General features: G+C 40.5%; 2 protein-coding genes across 5 annotated transcripts in view; one reads left to right on the top strand and one right to left on the bottom strand.

Annotated features, from left to right (window-relative positions):
* The window catches only part of ANKDD1B (ankyrin repeat and death domain containing 1B), a 63,010-nt gene extending 46,541 nt beyond the window's left edge, over positions 1-16,469 (top strand). The window contains exons 11-15 of the mRNA XM_043592256.1: positions 2,291-2,389; positions 7,109-7,204; positions 11,159-11,360; positions 14,062-14,193; positions 15,252-16,469. Of these exons, the coding sequence (XP_043448191.1) occupies positions 2,291-2,389; positions 7,109-7,204; positions 11,159-11,360; positions 14,062-14,193; positions 15,252-15,313 (591 nt within the window). The 3' untranslated portion in view covers positions 15,314-16,469. The remainder of the gene's footprint in view (positions 1-2,290; positions 2,390-7,108; positions 7,205-11,158; positions 11,361-14,061; positions 14,194-15,251) is intronic.
* Positions 16,470-17,422: 953 nt separating this feature from the next.
* POC5 (POC5 centriolar protein) overlaps positions 17,423-26,571 on the bottom strand; it is a 43,004-nt gene continuing 33,855 nt past the window's right edge. For 3 of the 4 annotated variants that reach the window (XM_043592267.1, XM_043592277.1, XM_043592296.1), the window contains 2 exons: positions 22,000-22,176; positions 18,624-18,995 (listed from right to left, as the gene is read on the bottom strand). In XM_043592267.1, coding sequence (XP_043448202.1) covers positions 18,852-18,995; positions 22,000-22,176 — 321 coding nt within the window. In that variant the 3' untranslated portion in view covers positions 18,624-18,851. Of the gene's footprint in view, positions 18,996-21,999; positions 22,177-26,571 lie in introns of all 4 variants that reach the window. The other variant, XM_043592286.1, reaches the window with a different exon arrangement.

The following is a 26,571-nucleotide window of genomic DNA, read 5'->3' on the forward strand; positions in this document are numbered from 1 at the left end:
ACTTCTGGTAGATAAACAGTAGCTCAGAATTAAATTGCCAGATGCTCTTTAAATCAAAGCCCACTCCTTCAGTATGAAATATAATTGGCCAGTAGCCCTTTGCCACAAGGAAGAAGCTTTGTTTCTATATTAGAGACTGTAAATGTGTCTTTTACCCAAAGGCAAAAGAGACCTCTTGGAATAAAAAAGATCACCATAAATTAAATCTACTGGAGCAGAGTCAAATGCTCCATAAAAGGAATCCATTACTAGCTGGTTGTGGAAATGCTGAGTTGGAAGGTTAATGGGGGTGGGTACTGTCTGAATCAGGGCCTCCTCCGGGGCTGAGCTGCCTCTCCCAAGAGCTGTGGGAAGTAGGAAGAGAAACTCCTGGGAGAGGAGCTCTTTAGGAGCCCTGGAGACAGGTAAGAACTCTGGACTCCTCTTGGCTTTCTGACTGCCTCTACCTAGAGAAGCCTCAGCTGGACCCTGAGGGGAGGGAGCAGCCAGATATGGTGGACATACCTGTCCTAACCACCCCCCACCCCCCACACTGGGAGCCCCTGTTTCCATGTCTTTGGAACCAGAGCAGTGTCACAGATCTCTCCAGTCTCCTCCATCTCCAACCTAGGAGTTCCTTTGTGCCAGATGGGAATAGAGACTTACCTACCCTTCCATCCCTTCCTTCCTCCAGCGACCTTGCTCCTCCCTATGTTTTACCATCCCAAATGTTTGTAGGGAGGGAAGGAATGTTATTATACATACTTAGGTGTCCAAGTATGTTAATGCCCCAAATATTTGCTTACGTGCAGAATATTTGCTCTATACACAGAACTTGTGTGTGATTTTGGTTTCACCAGAATTGGCCAGATTCACTCTAGAAAGGAGGGTTTGTTAGTCTGCCCGCCAGGTATAGAACTAGACTTGACCATTTCAATTCTCTGTTAGATTGGGAATATACTCAATGTATAACAATAAGAAAATATAAATAAGGTAAAAATTTATAATTATCATCCCCCCCCCAATAAAGAGAACTCTTGTTAATGTATTGGTTCATTTCCTGTCCTCTAGACTTACAGCAGTATCGTCAAATTGAGATGATATTGGTGTTTGAGGTATGACCCTGTGTCTCTGTTCCATGTTGATAGAGACCTTTGATAGTTTGTTAGTGTAAGTGTGATGTTTTGGATGAGCCCCCAGAGGGGCTGATTGCCACCCAAAAGTGAGTCTTTAATAAATGCTTTCTAATATTAATTATGTTAACGCTCCAAGCAGGTTGATCCTGTGCTCGGGTTGGCAGAGTACTGAGCTAGATGCTATTGTCCAGCTCTGTGACCCTGGGGAAGTTGCTTCCTGTCTCTGGTTTAAGGGTTGGGCTAGACCATAAACAACGTTCCTTTCAGTACTAATATTTTAGAAATGTCTGTCTGCACATCAGCATTCCTTTCAGTGAGAGGTTAAAGTGTGTTATTTTCTTGTGATTTCGTATTTCTTGGAAACACTGTTACCCTCTTGGTAAGAAAACGATTACCCCAGAGAGAAATTAGAAGTCTTGTACTCTCTTATACATTATAACTTAGAAATTTACAAGATACAGAAAAGCATCAATAAGGCAATAAAAATAACTCCCTAATCCTGCCATCTAGACATTATCGTTAATATTGTTGATGTGTTTCCTTCTCTAGATACAGTGTTGTGTCCAAAGTCTGTCAGTGTTAAATGAGTACTTTTTCCATTTTAAAAATTAATCTTGGAAACCACTGTTTAATTTTTAGTTAAGTACACATAACGTAACATTTACGATTTTAACCGTTGTTGAAGGTACACTTCAGTGACCTGAAGCACAGTCACGTTGCTCTGCCTCCACCCCCACCACCCAGTTCCACAGCTCCTTCCATGTTCCCAAACTGAAACTCTGCTCATGACTCTAACTCCCCATTCTTCCTTCCCCGAAGTTCCTGGCAACCACCACTCTGCTTTCTGTCTCTATGAACTTGACTATTCTAGTCTGTCATAATGAAGTAATGTTTCAGAAATCATTTTTAATGGTTGCCTGCTAATCCGACATGTGGATATACCTCACTTTGTCCAGCGAGTCTCTTTGTCAAACATGTAACTTTCTTTCAGTTTTTCACTGTTACCAACAATCCTACAGTGAATGTCCCCTGTACCTATTTAAAAATGTGATCTTAATCTATTTTCCCATATGCCTATATAGGGCACCTCTACTTTCCCTTTGTCTTTTCATTATGCAAGTTTTTTCCCCCTCCTTAATGTGTTTAGATTACATTTTTGAAATTTCTCATGGCAGAGGCAGCAGACTCCTTTGCACCTAGCTGCTGATCTTGGCCATGTGGAACTGGTGGACACTTTGCTGAAGGCAGGCTGTGACCTGAAGGTCGTTGATAAGGTAAGCTCATGGACTTCACCCTGTTCAGCCAAGGTGGTTGTGAAGAGCTGTCTGCAGGCTGTAAGCCTTGACAGCAACCATAGCATACCCTTTTGAAAAGACTGGATAAAGCTTACACAAACATTGTAACGTGGTCGTCAGCAAAACATCCTGATTGTGATTGAGATATGTAGGTAAGAAATTTTACTCTGAATAATAAAATCTGTATTTTTTTAAGTTTTTTTTTTTTTATAAGTAATCTCTACACCCAACGTGGGTCTTGAATTTACAACCCCAAGATTGAGAGCCGCCTGCTCTACCAACTCAGCCAGCCAGGCGTCCCTAAAGCATTTATTTTTTAAATTAAAACTATGTATTAGGGGCGCCTGGGTGGCTCAGTCGGTTAAGCATCTGACTTTGGCTCAGGTCATGATCTCATGGTTCGTGGGTTTGAGCCCCGTGTCACGCTCTGTGCTGACAGCTTGGAGCCTGGAGCCTGCTTTGGATTCTGTGTCTCCCTCTGTCTCTGCCCCTCCCGTGCTCATGATCTGTCTCTGAAAAATAAACAAACATTAAAAAAATTTTTTTAATAAAAAAATAAAATTTTGTATTAATCTTTGGAAAAGATTAAAGATTCAGGTGGTCCAAAAATTTAAAAATATAATCAGTAAGGGTTTTACAATAAAAGTGTCCCACCCGCCCTTGACCCCGTTTGTCTGGTTCCCATACTACCCTTGCTAGTGGATCTAGTATCATAAATTTCTGTTTTTTCCAGTTTCTTTTTATGCATAAACAAGCAAACATAAATATATAATACTCTTACTACATTCCTCTGTCCTTTTTACACAGTGGTGATATACTTGTACGTATTGTCCTGCATCTAGCTTTTTTCCTTTAAAAATATAGAGTGGAAACTGTTCCATATTAGTACAAGGAGAGTTTCTCCATTCTTTTTTAGGTAGCTGTGGTATGGACATATCATAATTTGTTTAGTTATCAGTTGATGGGCATTTAAATTGTTCCTAAGCTTTAGCTTTTATAAACAGAGATGCAGTGAATAAACATACATGTCTAAAATTTTTTTACTTAAAAAAAATTTTTAATTGTAAAATAAATACAACAAAATTTATCATCTTAACCATTAAAAAAAATTTTTTTAATGTTTATTTTTGAGACAGAGAGAGACAGAGTATGAGTAGGGGAGAGGCAGAGAGAGGGAGACACAGAATCTGAAGCAGGCTCCAGGCTCTGAGCTGTCAGCACAGAGCCCGACACGGGGCTCAAACCCACAAACTATAAGATCATGACCTGGGTTAAAGTCGGATGCTCAACCGACCAAGCCACCCAGGTGCCCCATCATCTTACCTATTTTTAAGTGGACAGTTCAGTAGTGTTAAGTCGATTCACACTATTATGTAACCAATCTCCAGAACTTTTTCATCTTGCAAAACTGAAACTCTATGAACAACAACTACACATTTCCTCGTCCTTCCCCAGCCCCTGGCGACCATCACTCTTATTTTCTGTTTCTGTGAATTTGACTATTCTGGGTACCTCATATAAATAGAATCATACAGCGTTGGTCAGTTTGTCACTGGCTTATTTCATTTAGCATAATGTCCTGAAGGTTTATCCATGTTGTAGCACGTGTCAGAATTTCCTTCCTTTTTAAGGCTGAATGATACTCTGTTGTATGTCCATACCACATTTTGTTTATCCTTTCATCTGTGGATGGAGATTTGGGTTGCTTCTACCTTTTGGTCATTGTGTAGACGTGTTTGTAAAGAAAGACAACTTTGTATATTGATGCAGTAAAGCAGACTCAGTCATAGGAGGGTTGTGGGGCAGCCGTGCATTAGGTTCTAGCTTACTGAAAAGTGTAAACGCAGGAAGACCGAGGTGTGGCAGCCCTGTTAGGTGCTCACACACATGTACCTTATGTCAATCCTCACACCTCCTCTGTGAGGTGGACAAAATGACCCGTTTTCAAGAGATTTCAGCAATGTCAACGTCACACACACAGTAAGACACAGAGCCAGGCTTCAAAGCCAAAGCTGCTTGATTGTATAGTGCTTTTCCACAGCTGTGAGCAGAGGTGACTGCTTCTGCAGCTTGCTGTCTTTTCCTTCCTTGTCTTTACCCACACTGTTCATCAGCTCAGCACATCCCTAATTCCCAGCATGAGCTGAGTTCACCCCAGTTACTATTGCAGAATCACACATTTTACATCTGTGGGACTTGAAGTAGCGATGTCTTATTTTACTTTTCTGTATATGTCAGTTTTTAAAATTATCATAAAAAGTCACATAAGCCTTGGGGCACCGGGGTGGCTCAGTCAGTTAAAAGCCTGACTCTTGATCTCAGCTCAGGTCTTGATCTCATCAGGGTCATTAGTTTTACCCTGCTTGGGCTCCACACTGGGTGTGAGCCTACTTAACAAAAAGGCAACACAAACCCACTCTGGACAATCTGGAAAACACAGAAAAGCATAAGGAAGAAACAAGCATCCACCCATAACTCCGTCACTTGGGTGGAAGTGCCCCACTTGCACTCCTGTGCTCATTACCTTCCCTTAACATTTAGCATTAGTATTCACACGTCGCATCGTATTTTCCATGCTTTCCTTTCATACTGTATTCCACTTTTTCATTAACACTTAACACCTCTGGGACAGTCTTGTGGGTGGAGATTCCATAGCACTGGGAAGGGAATTCATGCTTGGCCCCCAGTGCCTGTGGACTGGATGTCCTGGGAAATAGTAGCCTCAGTGCTACAATTTGACTCACAATTTGATTTTCCCATATTCCCTTCTCCTCTTCCTCTTTTTTCTCTGGGCACATAGTTGGCACCCAACACCCATTTCATTAATAAAAAGCACCTTTTCCACTAACTCCCACAGTATTTACCAAGGATAAGTGACTCTAAGAGTAAATGAAAGTGTGGATGGAAAAAAGGAGCCAGGGTTTTGTGTAAATAGGACTTTCCCAGAAACCTGCTCCCTCGGTCAGAGGTGTCACAAAGCTCCTGGAGGGCTTCCCACCCTCAGTGGCAGGAGTGCTGTATTTCCACTCCAGGGCGCACTCCCTGGGAAGGTTTTCCTGCGAACTTGAGAACGCTGGCTCTCAGAATGCTGCCTTCCCACAGCAGGCTGATCATCTGGATTCAAATGGCCTCACGAGCCAGAATCTAGGCAGCATGCAATGGAAGACTTGCTAACTGCCTGCAAAGTGCTATTCTTCCTAATTTCATTACTGTCCTCTCTTGATGAGAAACTGATTACTGTCAGTCCTAATCTTCCAGCCCACCTGGGTCTTAGCACCTCCACTCACAGCCAGATCATGTGGCTTGGTGGGAGTTGCACTTGTTGCAAATGCTCAGCCATGTGAGAGAATTATTGGGATAAATTGCTGGATCCCTAAGCATGGAAACATGGGTTCCTAAAATTGGAACTTCTTCTTCTGGGATTATTTCTGACCATTCGTTTTGATTATCTTCAGGATTCCTGAGCAAATTTTTCCTGCGCCATTTTAAAAATAAATAAAAACCACCATCTTTTTCTCAGGAAACTGTATAGATGTGTGTGGATTGTGCATGGCCTAAAATCTAGGGGACACCTTTTGTTATTTGGACAAGGTACCATATGGGTTCCCAGGCCACTCATGCCCCAAATTATGTCCAGAATATCACTTATTGCATATTCCATTTGGTTAAGTTTCCAATCCGTAGCCCCTTGGTTGGAAGCGTAGAACAGAAAAAAATTCTAGATAGAAGTCCTGCGGGCTGAATTCTATACTATGAATTAGTAGTTTTGTCATGGATGCTACTCTTCTTCTTCTTTTTTTTTTTTTTTTAAGTTTTATTTATTTAATTTCTACACCCAACGTGGGGTTCAAACTCACGACCCTGAGATCAAGAGGTCCATACTCTTGGCGCCCCAAGGATACTATTATTCTTAATAAGATCCAGCACTTTTCGCCCTCATTAACACATGGCTTCAACTTCTTGGTCTAAGAGGGCTGTTCAGGCTCTTGCCATCATGCAAGCATTCTAGTCAGGAGGAAGGAGAAAGAGAATGGCGTCCTTCCTGTCTTTAAAAATACTTTCTAGAAGTTGCATGTGCCACTTCCATTTATATAACAGAACTTAGGTCACATATCTAAGTGCAAGGGAGGCTGGGAAATGTTTGGGGTGGTCAGTTGCCCCGCTAAAATCAGGAGGTCTCTTTTTATAGCAGAAGGAAAAGGCTATTGGGGGAAGGAGGTGTGGCACACTGACTAAAGTCTCAACCACAGATGGAGTCAGTCCTCATATTACTTGTTTGCTGAGGACTTCCCAGTACAGTGAGCCAGGGAGACCTCTGGAGGTCTCGGAGAGATGTTTGGGTTCTCATCGATAGAGGATGTGTAAAACATCATCTGTTGATGGTCAGTCCCTAAGTCTAAATCTTTCCCCCTGCCCTGTGGACACAGCACCTGACACCATCAATATCTAGCATCTCTTGAATAATTACCATGTGTCATGCACAGTCCTAAGGGCTTGATATGTACTACCGCATTTACCCCTCACCACTATACCATGGGGTAGCCTTTGAGCCCTAGAGAAGCTAAGGACTGACCCAAGTTCACCCTGGAGGGAGGCAGCAAGATCAGGATTTGAACTCAGGCCCCTCCCTCCCTGTTCCAAAGCTGGAGCTCTTAAATACTAGGCCATCCTGCCTGACACTTTCATTTTTAATTTTAGCAAGGGAAGACTGCCCTGGCCATGGCCTCCAGAAGCAACCACAGCCTTGTAGTGGACATGATCATTAAAGCAGAGAGATACTACGCCTGGAGAGAGGTAAGGAACAGGATTCCAGCTTCACAACCAGCTCTTCTGCAACCCCGTCTTCTGATGGGGCAGTGTGGGGTCGGTGTCATTCTTTCTTCTGCTCTCATGGGCAGGGTCCTGGTCAGTGCAGTTATAATGGTCCCTTTGGCCTGTGCTGCCCCATTCAGGAAATGAACAGCTGCCTGTCCCTCTCTTTACTTTGCCAGCATCAGTAGTCAGAGCTCATAGGGCTAAGTGGCCCCATCCATGTCGGCTCGAACAGACTTAGCATGCTTGCCCCACATGGTTGGCCCTCTGCCACAAAGTCTTGGGCTGTGGTACCTTCTGGAAGTTCTCAAACCTACATTTTTTTTTTTTTAACGTTTATTTATTTTTGAGACAGAGAGAGACAGAGCATGAATGGGGAGGGGCAGAGAGAGAGGGAGACACAGAATCGGAAGCAGGCTCCAGGCTCTGAGCCATCAGCCCAGAGCCTGACGCGGGGCTCGAACTCACGGACCGTGAGATCGTGACCTGAGCCAAAGTCGGACGCTTAACCATCTGAGCCACCCAGGCGCCCCTCAAACCTACATTCTAATGAGTGATAAAGAAGTTGACATTCACCGCTCTGCAGCTTTTAACACAAGCTGGTGCTGGCTCTCTAGCACTCAAGTATCCTGTGATAGTCACAAAAACCTTATTCATCTTGAGAACACAAAACACTTGTCTCCAAGACATTCTCTCTGCCTTCTTTCATTATTACATCCTCTGCTAGCTGCCACTCCCACAGCTTCTCAACAGAATGCCTTTCTCTCCAAGATTGGAGTCTATACCTTCAGGCAGGAATTAGTTACCAGGCACCACCCTCAATTTGTACTTTGTGTTGTTACCATGCTAGGCTGAATGCCCCACCCTGGTCCAGTAGGTTGGTACCAGAATTCAGCTCCTACCCTTCAGGTGTTTACCCCTGAGGAGCATCAGGCCTGATTTGCTGTCTAGTGGCTAATCCTGAGAAATTTTCCTTCAATCCTTAAGGCAAAATGCATTGATTTGCCTCTTCTTCTCACAATCCTGTTTAATGGGCTCAGTGGTCCTGATATATTATCTGGATGGTATGACATATGTATCATTTAAAGGCCACATCATTCTACTCAAACCTTTCTCACTTGCCCGTAAAGCAAAATGACTTTTTCGTAACCATTAGAATTGTTTTATCTCTCTCCCCCTCCTAGTCATTTGCTTTTTTTTCCCCCAAATGTTTATTTATTTTGAGAGGGGGAGAGCATGACCAGGGAAGGGGCAGAGAGATAGAAAGAAATCTGAAGCAGGCTCTGCACTCTCAGCACAGTGCCCAACGTGGGGCTCGAACTCACGAATTGTGAGATCATGACCTGAGCTGAAATCAAGAGTCAGAGGCTTAACCAACTGAGCCACCCAGGTACCCTTGATTTCTATTCCTCCTGCTCTTTTGTTCTCTTCCTCTTTGCCTTAGCTTCATTCTTTCTTAGATCATCACTGTATTTGAGTGACAGTAACTTCCTCAACTTTCGCCTTTTCTCTTGCTTTTAAATGATTGTTTTCACATTTTCTTTAAAATTAGACATATTCATTAGTTCTATTTTTAATGCCTGCTAGCATTTTTAGATTCTTCTTCCTAGATGAGAATTAATTACTCTTCTACCAACTGAATAAGCCCTTCTTCCTAACAAATCTTTAAGATGTGAGAATCAGATGAACTTTGAGAGTCATATACAATGCACAAATGTATGAAGGAGACCCTCTGAAATGTAAGAGTTGTTCACCTTGGTGACAACTGGGGACAAAGATCTAGAGTAGGAGGAAGGCTTGTTTTTTAATATGTATCCTTAAAATCTTTTTTAACCAAATGTATTTATTATTTATTTTAAATTCACTTTGTTCATTAAACAAATATATGCTTATTATTTTGTTTTTTTTACCAAATCCATTTATTATTATTTTAAATTCTCTTTATTAAACAGATTTATATACTGGCCTAATATAGATCCTGGCCTAATATAAATCATTAAATCCAGTGGTTCAGAGGCAGATGGGAGCTTCCTAAAATCTGGCTCATACTATTTTAATTTCCACCAGTTTAAGCATGTGATACTCTGCAAATAGTTCAATGCTTTGGCAGACAAACTATTATTGCTTCCAAGGACTGTTTAAAGAGACCTGTGGCGGGGCACCTGGGTGGCTCAGTTGGTTGAGTGTCTGACTCTTGGTTTCATCTCACTTCTGGATCTCACAGTTTGTGGGATCAAGCCCGGCGTCGGGCTCTATACTGACAGCACGGAACCTGCTTGGGATTCTCTCTCTTCCTCTCTCTGTGTCTCTGCTCCTCCCTCGTTGTGCTCTCTCTCTCTCTCAAAGAAATAAACTTAAAAGAAAAAGAAAAAGAGCTAGGCTTTCCAAATCCCTGACCCTTTCCTACAGAAACTTGAAGGACTACCCAGCCCAATTCCAGAATGCACAGAGCATGTGTACTTCTCAAAGAAATAAAAATGCTGTGATACAAAGGTTAATGCATTTTGCAAGTTCTTCCCTCTACCTTGTGATGTTTTGGGTTTTGATCTTGTTGGATTCCTCATTGTTTCAGGAGAGGGAATGAAGAGTAAAGGAAAAAGTGAAGTGCCCTCGGCTCCCAAGTTTGTTGGATGCCCCACCCTCAACCTTTCCTTTTTCAGGATTTCCCGGGAGTTAGGCAGTGTAAGAGTAAAGCTAGAGTTGGGGTAGAGAGGACCCTGCATTTTACAATCTCTGAAGCACTTATGGGTAATTCACACTTGACATTCCTATTCCACCTTCTGTTCACAAGGTCCAGTTACTAGAGAAAAGACCAGCTCATCTCCTTGGGCATGCTTCCCAGGGCTTTGTAGACCTCCCAGAGGAGACTGCAGATGCTGTGAAAGGCACAGGCTGATCTGTGATGGGGGCTGAGGCACAAGCCCCACCACTTTCTTCTCAGAAGTTTTGAGAACCAGGTGCCCCTATCCTTTTAGTCGATATTCTGCCCCAGCCTTGACTCCTGTCTTGCTGTTCAGATTATCTTTCATTTAGATTCACTTTTATTTAAGTGAAAGACAAAAATAGGAGCTGCCATATGTACACAAGGAGAATAGGAAGTCCCAAACCTCTAGTGCTCTGTGTTCTGCATGTCCTTAACTGTTCTGCAGCCTCCGGAAGGAGGATTATCTGGAGCTCTGATGGCATATGCATGACAGGTGCAGCTCTATGAAACCATGACACCTGCTTTCACTTGGAGATTTTTTCTCCAGTTTCTTTTGTTGGGTTCTGTAGAAGGGACAAAAGGAACCTTTGAAAACCCAGAAAACCAGACAGAGAACAGAACGGAGAACAGAAATGCAGGCAGAGAACCATGTGGATTAAGACTGGCTGCGGTGGCTTAACACAAAATGATATCGACCCCTGTACTCTCCACTCCTTTGGCCCCCCAAGTTAGGCTTCTACTTTACTCTCCTCGCACCAGAGTAGGATGAATGGAGGGACCAGCTCTGGGGCCATGTTAAGAGAGTATATCCAATCCAGGCCTCATTGAAACTTTGATATGAGACAATCAAACATGCAAAAGAAGAAAGAGAGATATTCGTTGAAAGTAAGGCCTTCAAAGATGCCTTTGTTGTGACATTTCCTAAGCCAAGACATCCCCTCTGTTTTCTTTTGGGGTGAATAAATATCAGTCAGCAAATTGGGATAGAAGCATGGGATACAACACAGCAAACCCCCTCACATTTCCTGTGTTAGACAGTACTCAAGCTTTTTACTTCAGACATTTGTCTCCATATTGGATGACAAAAAGTTATCCAGTTACAGGTAATATTGAAAACATAAGTCTCAGTTACCACCTTACCAGTTCTATCTGAAAAACTGTCTACATCCCATGAAATAAGGCAATAAGCACAAAATGTCTGAAATCATCTGATGCAGTTACCTTTAATTTAGGAGCATGGTGAGAGCATCAAGGACTCATCAACCAGCTTTTCTTTGACATTCAAGCAAGATCACAGTCTGGAGACCAGGCATATTCGCAGTCTCCTCTGGAACCTGGCTTACCATCAGCTAAAGGCCAATGAGTGGCAGAAGCTTGCCCGTTCCTGGAACTTTACAGATGACCAGATCAGAGCCATCGAGGAGCAGTGGTCAGGTGAGCATGACCCAGATGTTGCGAGGGGAGATAGGAACAGCAGTCCTTCCTGGTGGGAGATCTTCCAAGTAAGTAGTTGGTGCTCACAACAAGCAACAGACTACAAGGGCTCAGGAATGGTGACATTCACCGTAGGACCACAAAGATCGGCAACTTTGCAAACCATGAACAGTCTGCAGTAAACTGAAGTTTGCAAAGGATAATTACTTTTACTGAGCCATATTGAAAAGGTGTTATTTAGCCTTTAAGGAAATTAAGGTTCCCAACTGAATATGCACTAAGGAAGCAAGGATTTAATGGTGGGCTTATCCCTGGGAAACCAACCTGTTTCTAGTATTCCTTGGGATTGTCTTGGGGTAAAAGGTTCATTCCCTAACAAAAGGCTCACTGTTTAGGGCTTCCACTCCAGGAGGAATCCCTTAAGCCAAGTCTGGGGTACAGAGTTCTTTTCTTTTTTTTTTTTTTTAATTTTTTTTTAATGTTTATTTATTTTTGAGAGAGAGTGTAGGGGAGAGCAGAGAGAGAGGGAGACAGAATCCAAAGCAGGCTCCAGGCTCTGAGCTGTCAGCACAGGGGCTGACATGGGGCTCAAACTCATGAGCCACAAGATCATGACCTGAGCCGAAGTTGGACGCTTAACTGACTGAGCCACCCAGGCGCCCCTGGGGTACAGAGTTCTTATAGGATGAGGCCTTGGATGAGACGAGCTGTCCTATAGAAACTTGGGATACAGACTCAGGCCTCTCCTTGAGTAGAAGATTCCAAGCCATGGAATCAATTCAGCCAGATTCCAGCTGTCAGAATTAGTGAGGTCAGGTCAGTTGGAGTCACTAGCTTTGCTTTTTTTATGATTTGACCAAAACCTAGGAAACAGAAAGTTTGTTTGGCATTAATCAGCTAAGTAGCTTTAAAAACAGGAAAGCAGATACTTTTCTTGACAAAACATTCTATTCAGAGCACTTTCTGTACATGGATATTATGAGATGTGAACAAGTCCCATGCTCAGGAGTCGATCTGCATTACTGATTGCTGGGATCGTAGATGGCAAAACCACAGCCCCTGAATACATGCTTCTTACACCACCTATAAGTAAATTATGGTACTTTATATTACTAATTCTAAGGCTACATTGTCATGTGAAAATTGGAAGATAATGCATTGAAAATGTTGAATATTGACTATGGTTTCTGAAAAGGTTCCTTTTTTACTATTAAGATTTTTCCTTTGTCACTAATTAGGCATATAGCATTCTGTGAAGTTTTTTTTTTTGTTTTGTTTTGTTTTTAATTTTTTTTTTTTCAACGTTTATTCATTTTTGGGACAGAGAGAGACAGAGCATGAATGGGGGAGGGGCAGAGAGAGGGAGACACAGAATCGGAAACAGGCTCCAGGCTCCGAGCCATCAGCCCAGAGCCCGACACGGGGCTCGAACCCACGGACCGCGAGATCGTGACCTGGCTGAAGTCGGACGCCCAACCGACTGCGCCACCCAGGCGCCCCTCATTCTGTGAAGTTTTTAGGAAAATTTAGTTGCCTTCTTGAAATCTCTTTTTGACCTAAAGAAATGATTTGAAAATACAGTGTATCTTCAGAGTACCTGCCAGCAGGATAAAGGGGAGGGGACTTAACATGTTTTAGTGGAACAGTAAGGAGTGCCTAGAATGTGTTCAGTTCGACCTGGCGAGGGCTGCATCAGCTTTTAACGTAAGCCAGGGTGCATGTTTGGTGGGATTTATAATCTAGTTGGCGTGACAACAGCAACATACACAATCCAAATACAATCCAGGGTAATGCTACTGCCACTAAGGAGTTTGTGGGCTTTTAGGCAAAGGAGCAACATGTTGACAGTGGTATTTAAGAATTAGTTTGGCAAATGCAAGATGAAGAAACAAACAGGATTCGCCCAGGAGTACATTGTTCATGCGTACAGTTGGCCCTCCCTGCTTCTCTGACATTTTTCTGGCATGCTTCCTCCCCAGAGCTCGGGCCCTCCTCTTCTGGCATCTGCTTGCTCCCACACACACTCTGCTAGAACCAGGAGCCTGCCTGTCCTGTGTTTGTAACCGCGACCTCCTTGGAGACACGGGTCTCATCTCTTTCCCTAACATCTCTCGGGGGTTAGGTATCCAGTGCGTATTTGCCCAGCGAGTAATCCCGGCCCAGGGCACGCACACTTCCATCAGACACTGGAGTAGCATGATGGCGCACGCCTGCTGCTTCGAGTATGGTTAATGGACAGCAAGGGCAGCAGCTGGGAGCTTATTAGAAGTGCAGATTCTAACCCCAGACCGACTGAATGAGACTCTCCGTTGTAACAGGATCCCCAGGTGAAATATGCACTTTGAGTCGGAGAAATGGGGGTGCGTAGCAGCTCTCTGAATGTGGGAGAGCTCCACATCTCAGGAAGGTTGTCCCTTACCGTTGGGCAGGGACTCAGCTGTTGAATCTCGTATCTGCTCCTTTGGTCTGTGTCAAGCACATTTTAGGTGCACGACAAGTGCTAGAGTGAATCCACACTCTGGTCACCCTACAGGAATTCCAGCGAGGGGAACTGGAAGGGCTTTCATCCACTGGGCTGCTTCTCTAGCAGCCATCAGAAGAATGAGTTGCAACCACAGAAAATTCAGTTAGAATGGAGATCACAACAAAAAGAGACCTCGGCACGTGGTGTTTCGCCTCTGACTCTATGTGCTTGGCACAGGAAAGGGAAGTTTCCGTGAACACGGCCACCGGGCTTTGCTCATCTGGCTGCATGGGACCCTGATGACACAGGCCACTCCAGTCAAGCATCTGTATGAAGAGCTGGTACGCGCAGGTTTCCCAGAACTAGCTGGTGAGTTTTTGAGATAGAAGCTCCTTCTCCCTTAAAATGGTGGGGGACAGTCCCCCAAAACAATACTGTCCATAAACAGCAGCAGTCTCAGTTTGGGGAGAGCTGTGGCTCATAAATATGCAGCTCCTCTGGTGATTGACTCAGTCAGCACTGACTGATACTGGTTTAGCCTGGCGGTTCTCAGCGTACCCCCTACTGGGCATTTGAAGAAGTGGAGGAGTATTTCTGTTGATGTACAGCAGGGTATGGAGGTGTGTGGGGTGCGGGGAGCTGGGAGAAGGCAGGAATGCTAAACCATCTTAGGAGATTCTAGTATCATTTCCATAACTAAGCACTGTCTTGCTCAAAATGCCATCTTGCCCCTGTTGGGGAAATTTACAAGTTGGTGTATTCAAAAGTGTTATTTCTAGGTTAAAAGAAAAGAGCAGACAACCTGTTACCTTGGCAACGGAGGTTATTGCTAAAAATCACTTGCCCAAAGACTATATTGTCAGGGAAGATGGTTTCAAAACTTACCAATAATGAGGCGGTGTTAAACTCTCATGTAATAACCATTCAAGCAAAAGGTAGGCACATCTGCCATTACTTTGACCGATGCAGTATTACCTGAAGCTGAGAGCATGAGTGCGTGAATCACACCACTCAGCTAATGTTAAGTTTCAAGCAGTGGTGGGTAAAGGAATCATGCGTGGATGATGTCTCCTCCCGTGACATTATCCTCACAGCACTGGGATTGTTCACTCACCTTTAAATTTATTTGTTTCTAGAAAAGAGTAGCCATAAGAATTCTCGGGGGAGACTAAGAGGCAGTCCACTGAAGCAGTGCAGGGCATGTGCTCAGGAGCAAGACCCTGTGGGCCTGTATCTGAACTCCAGTGCGAACAGGTTGTGTGATCTTGAACATGTTCTATAGCCTCACTGTGCCGGTGTTCTCCTTTACTAACTAGAAAAGTTCTAATGTCAAAGGGTTGTTGTGGGATTGAGTCACAGTGCCTGGCACATAGCAAGTGCTTAATAAATGTTAGCTATTAATAATGAATGTTATCCTTTTCTTACAGAAAAGATTCGTCAATTCAAAAATGAAACTGATGTGAGGTCCAAGAAATGTGCAGTTTCGTAAATGCCTAAAGAAATTGTATTTAATTGGTTTTCCACTCAGCATTGCCTTTACATTCAGTTCTTTAATGCCATAAAATTCTAGCAGTATTGACTGTCCTTTCAACTATGAAGATGGTGGTGACAGATGAAAAAATGGTATTAGTACTTTCCACCTACTGAAATGAAAGGTCAAATTTTTTTTTGGTTTTTGCTTAAAGAAAATTGTATATGATTTTTGCATTTCTGACATATGATGCAACATATGTGATAGCATAATCTAGGTTTTTGTTCATCATGTTTTTAAAAAAAAAATGATGGTAGGAACAGCATCCTGGTATAGGGATTTAGAATAGACAGACATGGTTTTAATCCTGGTTTTACTACTTATTAACTGTGAACCTTTGGGCATACTAAATATCCAAGATCTCAGATCTTCAGTTTCCTTCTCCATAAAATGGGGGAATGTCTCTCTCTGCCACAGTATTGAAGATGAAGGTTGAATGCCTGTGAAATCCCTAGTCTCATGCCCACAGTATTGAAATCATCCCCTGTGAGTTATTTCTCTTCAGTGAGAGAAACTAGCTTTGAAAATTTATAGTTACTTTTGGCTTTAAATAACACATATGTGTAATAATAGTGCTTAGAAAAGACCGGAAGTATGTATACCAATGTATTTTTTTAAATCTCTTGGTGGTATAATTACAGGTTGTTTTTATTTTCTTTGTACTTTTTGGTACTTTCCAATTTTTTTTTTTGACAATAAGCATGCATTATTTTTATAATCTGAGAGAAATAAATATGAAATCAAGTATCAACTCATATCAGTTTACATGCACCTATTCATCATAATTTAAGGCTCTCCATTCTCAAACTCTGACTCTAATTCCATAAGGCACCAGAGATAATATCATGAGTAATGTCAGTCCAATTATCCTGAATTGATAGTTTTACATTTTGGTCTCATCCTGATTGTAAATGGCCCACTTACTTCCATAAATGTTTAAAATAGGGAACATGTTCACAGGAGTCCAAAAAGTTTTTTAAAAAGGGATTCAGTGGAAAGTCTTGTCCCCATCTGTTCTTCAACATGGCTGGTTTCCAGTGACCATGCTACTTACTCCCCCTTCCAAAATCTGGGTAACCTCTTTATGCAGAAATAAACAGAATACATACTCTTATTCTATAAGTGTCTTAACTGTTAAATTTAAGTTAATTAGAGTAACACTATTTGGTTCTGCTTTGGACAATATATACTTTCTAGAGCTTAAACACTTTTTAAAAAGATGCTTATGGGGGCGCCTGGGTGGCGCAGTCGGTTAGGCGTCCGACTTCAGCCAGGTCACGATCTCACGGTCTGTGAGTTCGAGCCCCGCGTCGGGCTCAGGGCTGATGGCTCAGAGCCTGGAGCCTGTTTCTGATCCTGTGTCTCCCTCTCTCTCTGCCCCTCCCCCGTTCGTGCTCTGTCTCTCTCTGTCCCAAAAATAAATAAATGTTGAAAAAAAAAATTAAAAAAAAAAAAAAAGATGCTTATGATATTCTCAGTTACAATATTCATAACATTCACTTTAGTTAGTCCACATGGTTATGGCTTGGATACTGAAAACCATTCCTAGTTGTCATCTAGATTCCTCAGAAAGCAGACCCTGAAACCAAAGTTTATGAGTCGCTGCTTTTTTTAGGAGTGGAAATCCAGGGAAGCAACAATGAGGGAAAAGAGGAGTGAGATGGGGAAGGAAGGAGAGCCCAGACCAGGGTGAAATACCAAACTGGCCACCACCTGGTGTCAAGCATAACTGCTTATCTGACTTTGAGGGCACTCTCTTCTGAGAGATGGGCTGGACTAGTACCCCTCACGACAGTTTGTATGGGGGAGAAAGAAAGAACTGATCTGTTAACACAATGGGGTGTTAATTCTGGGCCACATAGGAGTAGCCTTCAAGTGGAGCCTGTGGTCACTTGTGATCCTCTCAGAGTGCCTGGGGAAGCCCAGAGAAAAGCATGGCCATGGTACAGGTAGCAAAAGATGAGGTGCTACTGGTTTGTGTTTGTTGAAACCCACGAGGAGCTATTTGCCACAGCGCTAGCCGGGCCAGAACTCAGGACACTGTTACATAAGAACAATCTAACACTCTAAGACACAATACTCAAATTCTTTAATTCTGTAGTTCAGAAAAGCCTGGGTGTGCCCTTTAGAAAATGGGATATTGCCCTATCTCACATTTGTTCTCATGTCCTATTACAATGTGAAGCAATAAGAAAAACTATTTCCTGTAATAACATTAGAGCATAGAGCTAGATCATGTTCAGAGTGAAAGAGGCTTCTAATTAAGTCCATCCACTTCTGTTAAAGATATGAAAATTGAGGCTCTGGACCAATTCTTTAGAATTTATACTTGTTTTTGTGTAACCCAAAGTACTTTGTGAAAGAGGTGGGATAGGTAGATCTCACTGTTTCACAGATGGGATCCTAAGATTCATGAAATTAAATATCCAGCCCAAGATCACCCAGTCAGCCAGCAATAACACCAATGGAACCTGGTCTTGTTTTGCTTGATCATTTTCACCCAGATTCTTCGCACTGGCAGCTAGTGAAAAGTCTTTCCCCTGGCCTAGAAGGTTTGCTGAGTTGCCCAGTGCTATTACCGTCACAGGGTGATGTTTGGATATTCAGAGAGAAAAAAGGTTCAACACTGCAGAGTTTCAAAAAACAAGAAAGACCATCAGAAATAGGACCATTCTAATAGGAAATTTCTTTTTGATGACTCTGTTTCTGTACTAGTAAAAAAAATCTTTCCTTTTATCATTAAGAATTATTGATAGGTCTCATCATTTCCCATTTTTAATTGTCAGAGTCTTAAGAAAATGAAGACTAATACATTAAAATCACACAAAAAACTTTGTGATAAAGTATCATTATTAATCTTGGTCTTTAGCTCTTTAATTTTAAAATAAAAATACCTTAGTTTCTATTACTTTTAAAAATAATTTTTATGTTTACTTTTGAGAGAGAGACAGAATGTGAGTGGGGGAGGGCAGAGAGAGAGAGGGAGACACAGAATCTGAAGCAGGCTCCAGGCTCCGAGCTGTCAGCACAGGCCCATGAACATGGAGCTTGAACTCACAAACTGCAAGATCACAACCTAACCCAAGTCAGACACTTAACCGACTGAGCCACCCATATGCTCCTTAACAATTTTTTAGTAAAGTTCTCAAAGTTTTCTTGGTAACACTAGAAATGATTTAGTCTTTGGTAAATAACATTAATAAAACAAGATTTATATACTTTTATGATGTAATCAGTGACAGGCTGAACCTATTAAAAAATCAAGTCATTTTTAAGTTAAAAAATTTTACTTAATTGTTTAAATTAAAAAATAACATTAAAATAATCCTACATATAGTTACAAAGGATGGTGTGGCTTTGGAAAAGCCTCTTGGAATTCTGAAAAGATGAACAGGATGTATCCATGATGTTCTAAGATGAAATTTTAAACACTAGAGACTTCTAATCCTTGGTATAACCAGATGAATTAAAAGGTCTCAATATGTGCATATTCATTTTAGTCAACCACTTTTATGGAATGAATGCTTGTGAGAGACTGGGTGTGAGTTGACCTGGTTCCGAGGGATCTAGAAGCTGAGGTACTACTTTCAGGATGAATCGTCCGGGGATATTTTGCAGCAGCAGCTTGAGGAATGGTTTGCTGAAAAGGTAAAAACCTGCTTTAACAATCCCACAAAATGACACACATTAAATACCATTTCATTACATATAATTTAACCAAACAAACATTTGTTAAGCACCCGGTAGATACATGCAATAAGCTGGTGAAGCAGCCATTAAAACAAACAATTAAGGACCAAACACTGGTCCTTAATCCATAAGTTACACTGATGTGCTCAATACCCTCTGATCAGCTGGTATTCCATAGGATCACAAAGGAGCCATGGGAGTCATTCCTCAAAGAGGACTCAAGTGGAATCTTACAATGTGTACACAGGCCAACTGTAGAAAGGGACTGTATGGTGTTTGGAAGAAGAGGCAGCCCCAAGCCCTCCTTTTATTCCAAGCAGTGTTCTCCTTCCTGTACCTGTTAACATGTGGAGTTCAATAAGGGAACATGGGGAAAGCTCTGAGGAATCCTGTCTGGTCCTTGTTTCAAATCACAGTAAAGCAGATCTCTCCTATTTCAACCCGGTTCACCTGGGAGCTGACTAAACCTTTATGATCATACAAGAGGAGCTCTTTCCAGAGGCCTGGTGCTCCTTAATGTGGATTACAACTTTCTATACAAAGAAATAACTAGATGCTGAGGACACACATTGAGAGGATACCCACACTATCTCAGAACTCAAGAAAACATCTTGGACCTAAGCACTGATGTAACAGAGTCAGTGCACAACTGACTTCATCTAGGCATAGAATACGTACTGGTACATAATATGTATGTAAGTACACATTACGTGTATACACATGTGTAAAATGTACAAGGATTTTCTATATTATACTGGATAGAGCTTCTCAGTAGACTTGTTATCCAGTTCTTGGTCCACATCGCTGAACAGTACATGGAGATTCCTAGTAGGGTCTTCTACTTAGAAAAGTCATCTTAAAATCCTTAAAGTAAAATTATATATATTTGATCAAAACATTCATTATGTATTTTAAAAACCCTATGATGCAGCTTTTACCTAAAAAGAAAATGAGTGAAAACTCTTAAAGGTCTTCATGACAGATTCTAAGAGCTCCTCTAGAGAAATTTCCCATCTTAAAGGTATTTTATATAAATGTTTCTTTGTACTTAAGTGGATAGTCATTTTACAGATGGGGGAGATTCTTCCAACTAGTATGAAAATTTAGTTGCTAACCACCTAATCTGACCCTGTTAAAAGAACGATTTTTCCTTGGGGAGGATGGGAAAAAGGGAATGTAGAAACAGATTCACCTTACCACTGGTTTCATGATCTATAAAAATGGCAGAGAATGAAGTAGCACTAGGAACAAGCAATTATCCAGCAGGTGGGGCTAAAGTGTCAGAAATCTGACTAGTTTTTTATTAGTAATAACTGTTTCTAGTAGTTACAGGTCTTGATTGGGGGATAAAAGGAAAAACAGTACAGAGGACTGCCACAGGTCTATTACATAATCCTACTTAGGTAATAATGGAAGCAGTTTATGGCTGTTTCCTTCATGAGCAATTACTGGAGAAGTACTATACATAGTGAATCAGCAAAGGGCAGCTGGGGAGGTAAATCTCAGAAACGGGTTTTAAGCCTATTTCCTTGTTTTGGTTTTTTTTTTTTTTTTCTGTAGAATATGAATTCCTGTCAGTACAAAGACAAAAGGCTGCCTAAATTAAAAGTAAGCATATATGTGATTTCTTTACACCTTCTTTACCATACAAATGGACAGTCCCTCTCCCTCTCTATGCACATATGTGCTGAGAAAAACAGAAATGAGTTTTCTCTTTTCGTTTCTGATAACTGATCCTCATATATTCAAAACTATATTGGGAGGTCGCCTAAGGACTTTCAGAGTCTTTGCAGCCTGTGAAGGCTAAGACCCCTATCCACCCTCCATATCCTTATTTGGACTTAATGCCTCCGCCTCAGTCTTCCACTTCATTACCATCATTCTCTACCCGAGGCTAAATTTAATGAATCAAGCTTCCCTTGATTTAATCATATGGCAGCCATCTGCTGCCCAGAAAATAAAGGATGTAACATCATTCCGTATATATTTTTGCTAAAACTTTGATACATTAAGTAGACAGTGTTGTCTAACACTGAAAATTTATGTTAGGTGACTTTCTCTTTTAAAATCAATTGTTCCTATTTAAGGATGTGAACTTTTAACTTTCAAAATTTAAATTTTTTGAGACAATTGTCGATTTATATGTATCCCACGTACCTTTCTCTAGTAATTTTTATTATGTTAAATTCGCTTTTGGTTTTACAGTTTATAAAGTGCCTTTATATATCTCATTCAATTTTCACATTGTCTCAGTTAATCCTGAAACCAGAAAATAACTTTAGGAGCTAAGTACCCTTAACACTCCTATTTTACACAAGAGGAAGTAGAGGCTCAAATATTTTACTTGATTTGTGTATGATCACAAAGGCAGTAGGTAGCAAAAGTGAGGCACTAATTCAGGCTTTTTGTTTATTTTTGTTTAAATTCTAGGCATTTTCCTTTATATTACATGAATCTAGTGTAATCTGAATTTCTTTCCACACTACAAATATGCTGACAGTTGTACTGAAAAAGGGAAGAAGACTTAAAAAAAAAAAAAAAGGAACAAAAATTAAAGACTATAAAAATGGAAGTGTTTCTTATAATTAAATACCTGCTACATGAACAGGAGGTAATGAGTAAGTAAATAGTTTTTGTCTCTTGTTTTAAATTAATGAGAAATCATTTATATATTTCTTTTGGCCACCAACACAGTGCATTATTTTTTGTATTGATAATTTTTACACTGTTGAGAAGAAACAATGTTTCTGAAATTAATTTCCTAAAAGAGGAAAGGCAGATTTAGACCAGGTTTGATGATTCTAAGTACATAAAGACTGTAATAATAAAAGGTAGAACAAATAACAGTCATCATGAATTCTGATCTTCTCAACACATAATTTAAGTGTTTATTAGTCTATAAACTCTCAGGAAAAAAGATTTTTTGATTAAGATCATCAAATATGTGTACTCACCACTGTGACTGGATGATGCTTTTCCACAACAACTGAGCTCATGGGAGGAGAAACTCCCATTATAGCTAAGCTGCTACTAATTCGGTTTTTTGAGGCAAAATCACATCTCCCTGTGATCCGGGCTGTAATTGTTTTTCCAGCTTTCTGTTGTGCAGATGTCACAATTCTGGGCACATACTAAAAAAACAAAGAAACATCCAGGTGGTACAAAATCATGGCAAAATATATAGTACTTTTTGCTTGTATAACTGATGAAGAAAATACAAAGGCACTTAAAAAATAACTGTATATTTAACCAACTTTAACATGGAAAAAATAAAACAATGAGACAAAAGGCAAGATACAGAACCACGCACCCCAAAACATCTCTTTATGACTCTGGTATGCCAACCATTTTATAAACTTTTGTAAACTTTAAAAAAACTCTTTATTCTGAAACAATTATAGACTCATAGGAAGTTGCAGAGATAGTAATAGAGAGGTCCTGTGTATTCCTCACCATTTCCTGCAGTGATTACATCTTACATAAATATAGTATAATTATGATGTCAAAGCCAGGAAGGTAACATGGGTATAATGCCTTGGTAGAGATCCGTGTCATTTTATTACATGTCTCCATTTCTGTAACTATCACTGCAGTCAAGACACAAAACCATTCTAGCACCACAGCAGTCTCCCTCCTGTGACACTTTTAGAGTCCTATCCATTTCCCTTCCTCAACTGCCCTAACCCTTGTCAACCATTATTCTGTTTTATGAATGCTTTTGATCCTTACGCATAATTAACATTACACATACGCTTTTCATTACACATATGCTTTTGTGTTCTTCCTTTTTTCTGCAGAAAATGGGATGATCGTATCAAAAGGTAATGTCAGCTTTTACAGCTTTTGTTACTTACTGCTGACGATACTCCAGAAAGATATTTGTAACACGAATAACATATACATGTACTCACTGTTTTTCATTATCAGTTAATTATATTAGCTGCTCCTCTAAGTCTGAGGTGAAACCTAGTATTTGATTCAATTTGTGGTTCCTTATTAATGTTTCATATTTGCGATTCATTTTGTCAACTACCCAAATTCTTTAATTACTTGCCAGGAATGGGTATTTCTCTCAATTAATGTTTAATTAATCCTGATGAATATTAAGCTCATCTAATAATTACAGATACTTATCTAATAGTGTAAATATTTTATCCACTTAATGTTATCTCACTTAGCTTTTTCTTTAAAAAAATTTTTTTTTAATGTTTATTTTTGAGACACACACACACACACACACACACACACACACACACACAGTGTGAGCAGGGAGGGGCAGAGATAGACAGGGAGACACAGAATCCCAAGCAGGCTCCAGGCTCTGAACTGTCAGCACAGAGCCCGATGCAGGGCTCATACCCACAAACCGTGAGATCATGACCTGAACCAAAGTCGGATGCTTAACCGACTGAGCCACCCAGGCATCCTTCAGTTTTATTTTTCAGTGCACATAAATTTAAAAAATTATTGCTAATTTTGTTGTTAATTTCTTCCATAAGGTAATCAACAAACCTTCTTTAGGCAGCTGAGGTCATTATACTCTTCTAACATTTACTTATTTTGGTTTAACTTATTAAAACATTTGAAATTTCAGTGTGAATTATTAATCTAATTTTCCCTCTAACCATTTTTCCCCAAACCATATTATTAAATAGTGATCTTTCCTCACTGTTATAGTCCATCTGAGGTATCGTTCATTGAGTTCTTCATATTATCTGCATCTAGCTGCAGATGGTCACGGCTGTATATTGAAACAGATGATAGTGGGTTCCATGAGAAATGTCTCTGGGAAAATTAAAATGGTAGAATATTGATGTGTCTGGAGAACTCTAGGAAAATAGCATTCAATGAGGTTTGGAGAGTCTTTGGAGAGTTTGGAAAGACTTAATTACAGTTGCACAGAAAACCAAGCAAAGGCAAAAACAAAGGAATCCATTCCAGGAACAAAAAATTGTACCAGAAAGGAAATGTAGGCATAGTATACATTCGTAGCTTAGCTATATTTAAATAGTCATCATAAATATTAACTTAATGCAAAGTTTGGAATATCTACATTTAAATACAGAAAAAGGACAGGGTTAGGATGGTATTTAAAAAGGCCAATTCTTTCATCCATAATAATCAGTCAACAGATAAATACTGGATAATTGATGCATGTGGAAATAAAGATATGAGCATACTACTTAAGAAATTAAAAGGTAAGTAGGAGAAAGAGCTAATAGAATTTAGGGAGAGGTATTTAGAGGACTGTTTCTCACTATAATACTTGTAGAAACTATTTGGCTAGTTAATCTAAACTTTTACGGGTCTTATGAATTTAAAAAACTAAAACTCAGATACTAAAATATTTATAGGCATGTTTTTGTGGACTAAATTCATGCTTCTGACCTTAAGGAAACCTCATCCTATTTCTTATTAAAATAAGGTATAAAATATATTCTATAAAGTGCTGTATCTTAATATTAAAAACTATTTTAAAATGTAAAATATAAATTTAATTGCTGGTAAGAACATACTTTATGAAAAATTGCAACCTGAAGTACAATTGAGCTGGTAACCTTATTTGTGCCTAGTCACATTTGAAGGGTGTAAGCACTCCCATCCATAACACCTGTTCCCACTCGGAGGGGGAAGGAATGTAAAAGAAACTGGACACGTTTTGACTGGGAGACGTTTGGAATGAGAAAACTACGGTAGTTGGAAGAATGCCCACAGCTGATAACCTTCACCCAACCAGTTGAGAACTGCTTTAAAATATCGTCAGTAAGATGAAAACATATACTCCAGTAAGCAAATAAAGACTTTAAAAAGAAACCTCTATGCATTTACTTAAATTAATAATTGTCTTAACTGACTTGCATGTTTACCAAATCAGCTTTTGGTTTTATTTTTTAGCTCTTTGTTTTCAAATGGTTTGTTCTGTAATCAGATTGCCTTACAAGTTTTGATAGATTCTTGCTTTACTTTACAAAAACTGAAATTGGAAATTACATAAAAAATAATCCACTGAATGTAGCTTATATAAAAGAGATGGCTTAATTACAATCTAGGAACCCATAGTCAGTTTGGTCCCGTGTTAAAAATTAGCAAATTAGGGGCGCCTGGGTGGCGCAGCCGGTTAAGCGTCCGACTTCAGCCAGGTCACGATCTCGCGGTCCGTGAGTTCGAGCCCCGCGTCAGGCTCTGGGCTGATGGCTCAGAGCCTGGAGCCTGTTTCAGATTCTGTGTCTCCCTCTCTCTCTGCCCCTCCCCCGTTCAGGCTCTGTCTCTCTCTGTCCTAAAATAAATAAACGTTGAAAAAAAAAAATTAAAAAAAAAAAATTAGCAAATTAATACACATGTTTTAGCATAAAATAACACCTAAGATATGTATATATAACTTCTCAAAATTTCCTGCTTTAAATGACTTTTCTTTTTAATTAAAATAATTTTTTTAATGTTTATTTATTTTGAGAGCCAGAGTGTGTGCATGAGTAGGGGAGGGGCAAAGAGAGAGGGAGAGAAAGAATCTCAGGAAGGCCCCACACACTGTCAGCAGAGCCCAACATGGGGCTTGAACCCACAAACCGTGAGATCATGATCTGAGCTAAAACCAAGAGTCATATGCTTATCCGACTGAGCCACCCAGGCGCCCCAACTGACTTTAAAATATATATATATTTATTTATTTGGGGGACAGCGCAAGCTGGGGACGGGCACAGAGGATCCAAAGCGGGCTCTGCACTGACAGTCTGACAGCAGTGAGCACAATGTGGGGCCTGAATTCACAAACCACTAAATCATGATGACCTGAGGCCAAAGTCGGACGCTCAACTGACTGAGCCACCCAGGTGTCTCCCCCCCACCCACCACACACACCTTTTTTTAACTGACTTTTTGACTCCATGACCAAACTTACTGGTCCCAGTCAGGATGGATCTCATTAAATCTATCTAAGAGCTTAGCTGACTTAAAAAATGCTATAAAAATGGAAATGCTAGCATTTTGTGCCCTATCAATAAAAGCAACAAAATCAAAAGGATTAAGAAAGAAAAGAGAAATGACCTATTTTTAAAACTTAATATTTGTATCTTAATATTTGACATGGAGACAATGGTTGGTTAAGAAACAAGGCTCTGTGGCCAAAGTCTGAATTCTGTCACTGATTGTGTCCACAGGCAACTCACTCACCCTCCAAACCTCAGTTTCCTCATTTATAGAATGACGAGGGCAGTGCCAAGTGTCTAATGATATCCTTTCACTTTCCATTCAGATGAAGAGGAAAGTTAAAAGAGAACATTTACTAAAGAGTTTAAAAATCCAACTAAAACCCCTCAACTATTCCAACGGTGAGTCAGAAAAAGAAAAAAGGGTCACCTATTGTTCAAACTCGTGAACTGCAATATACGTGCTCATATAACTGCCTAATTGTTATTTCTTGAAAAGTGCTTACCAGCAGGAAATTCTGGTATTTTATTTAACATACTGAGGATGTCTGCAGAAAGGAAAGAATTTTACAGATGAAGGTGTTATTTTAGTAGGATGAT

The sequence above is a fragment of the Prionailurus bengalensis genome, chromosome A1 (genome assembly GCF_016509475.1).
Source record: "Prionailurus bengalensis isolate Pbe53 chromosome A1, Fcat_Pben_1.1_paternal_pri, whole genome shotgun sequence".
Classification (NCBI taxonomy): domain Eukaryota; kingdom Metazoa; phylum Chordata; class Mammalia; order Carnivora; family Felidae; genus Prionailurus; species Prionailurus bengalensis.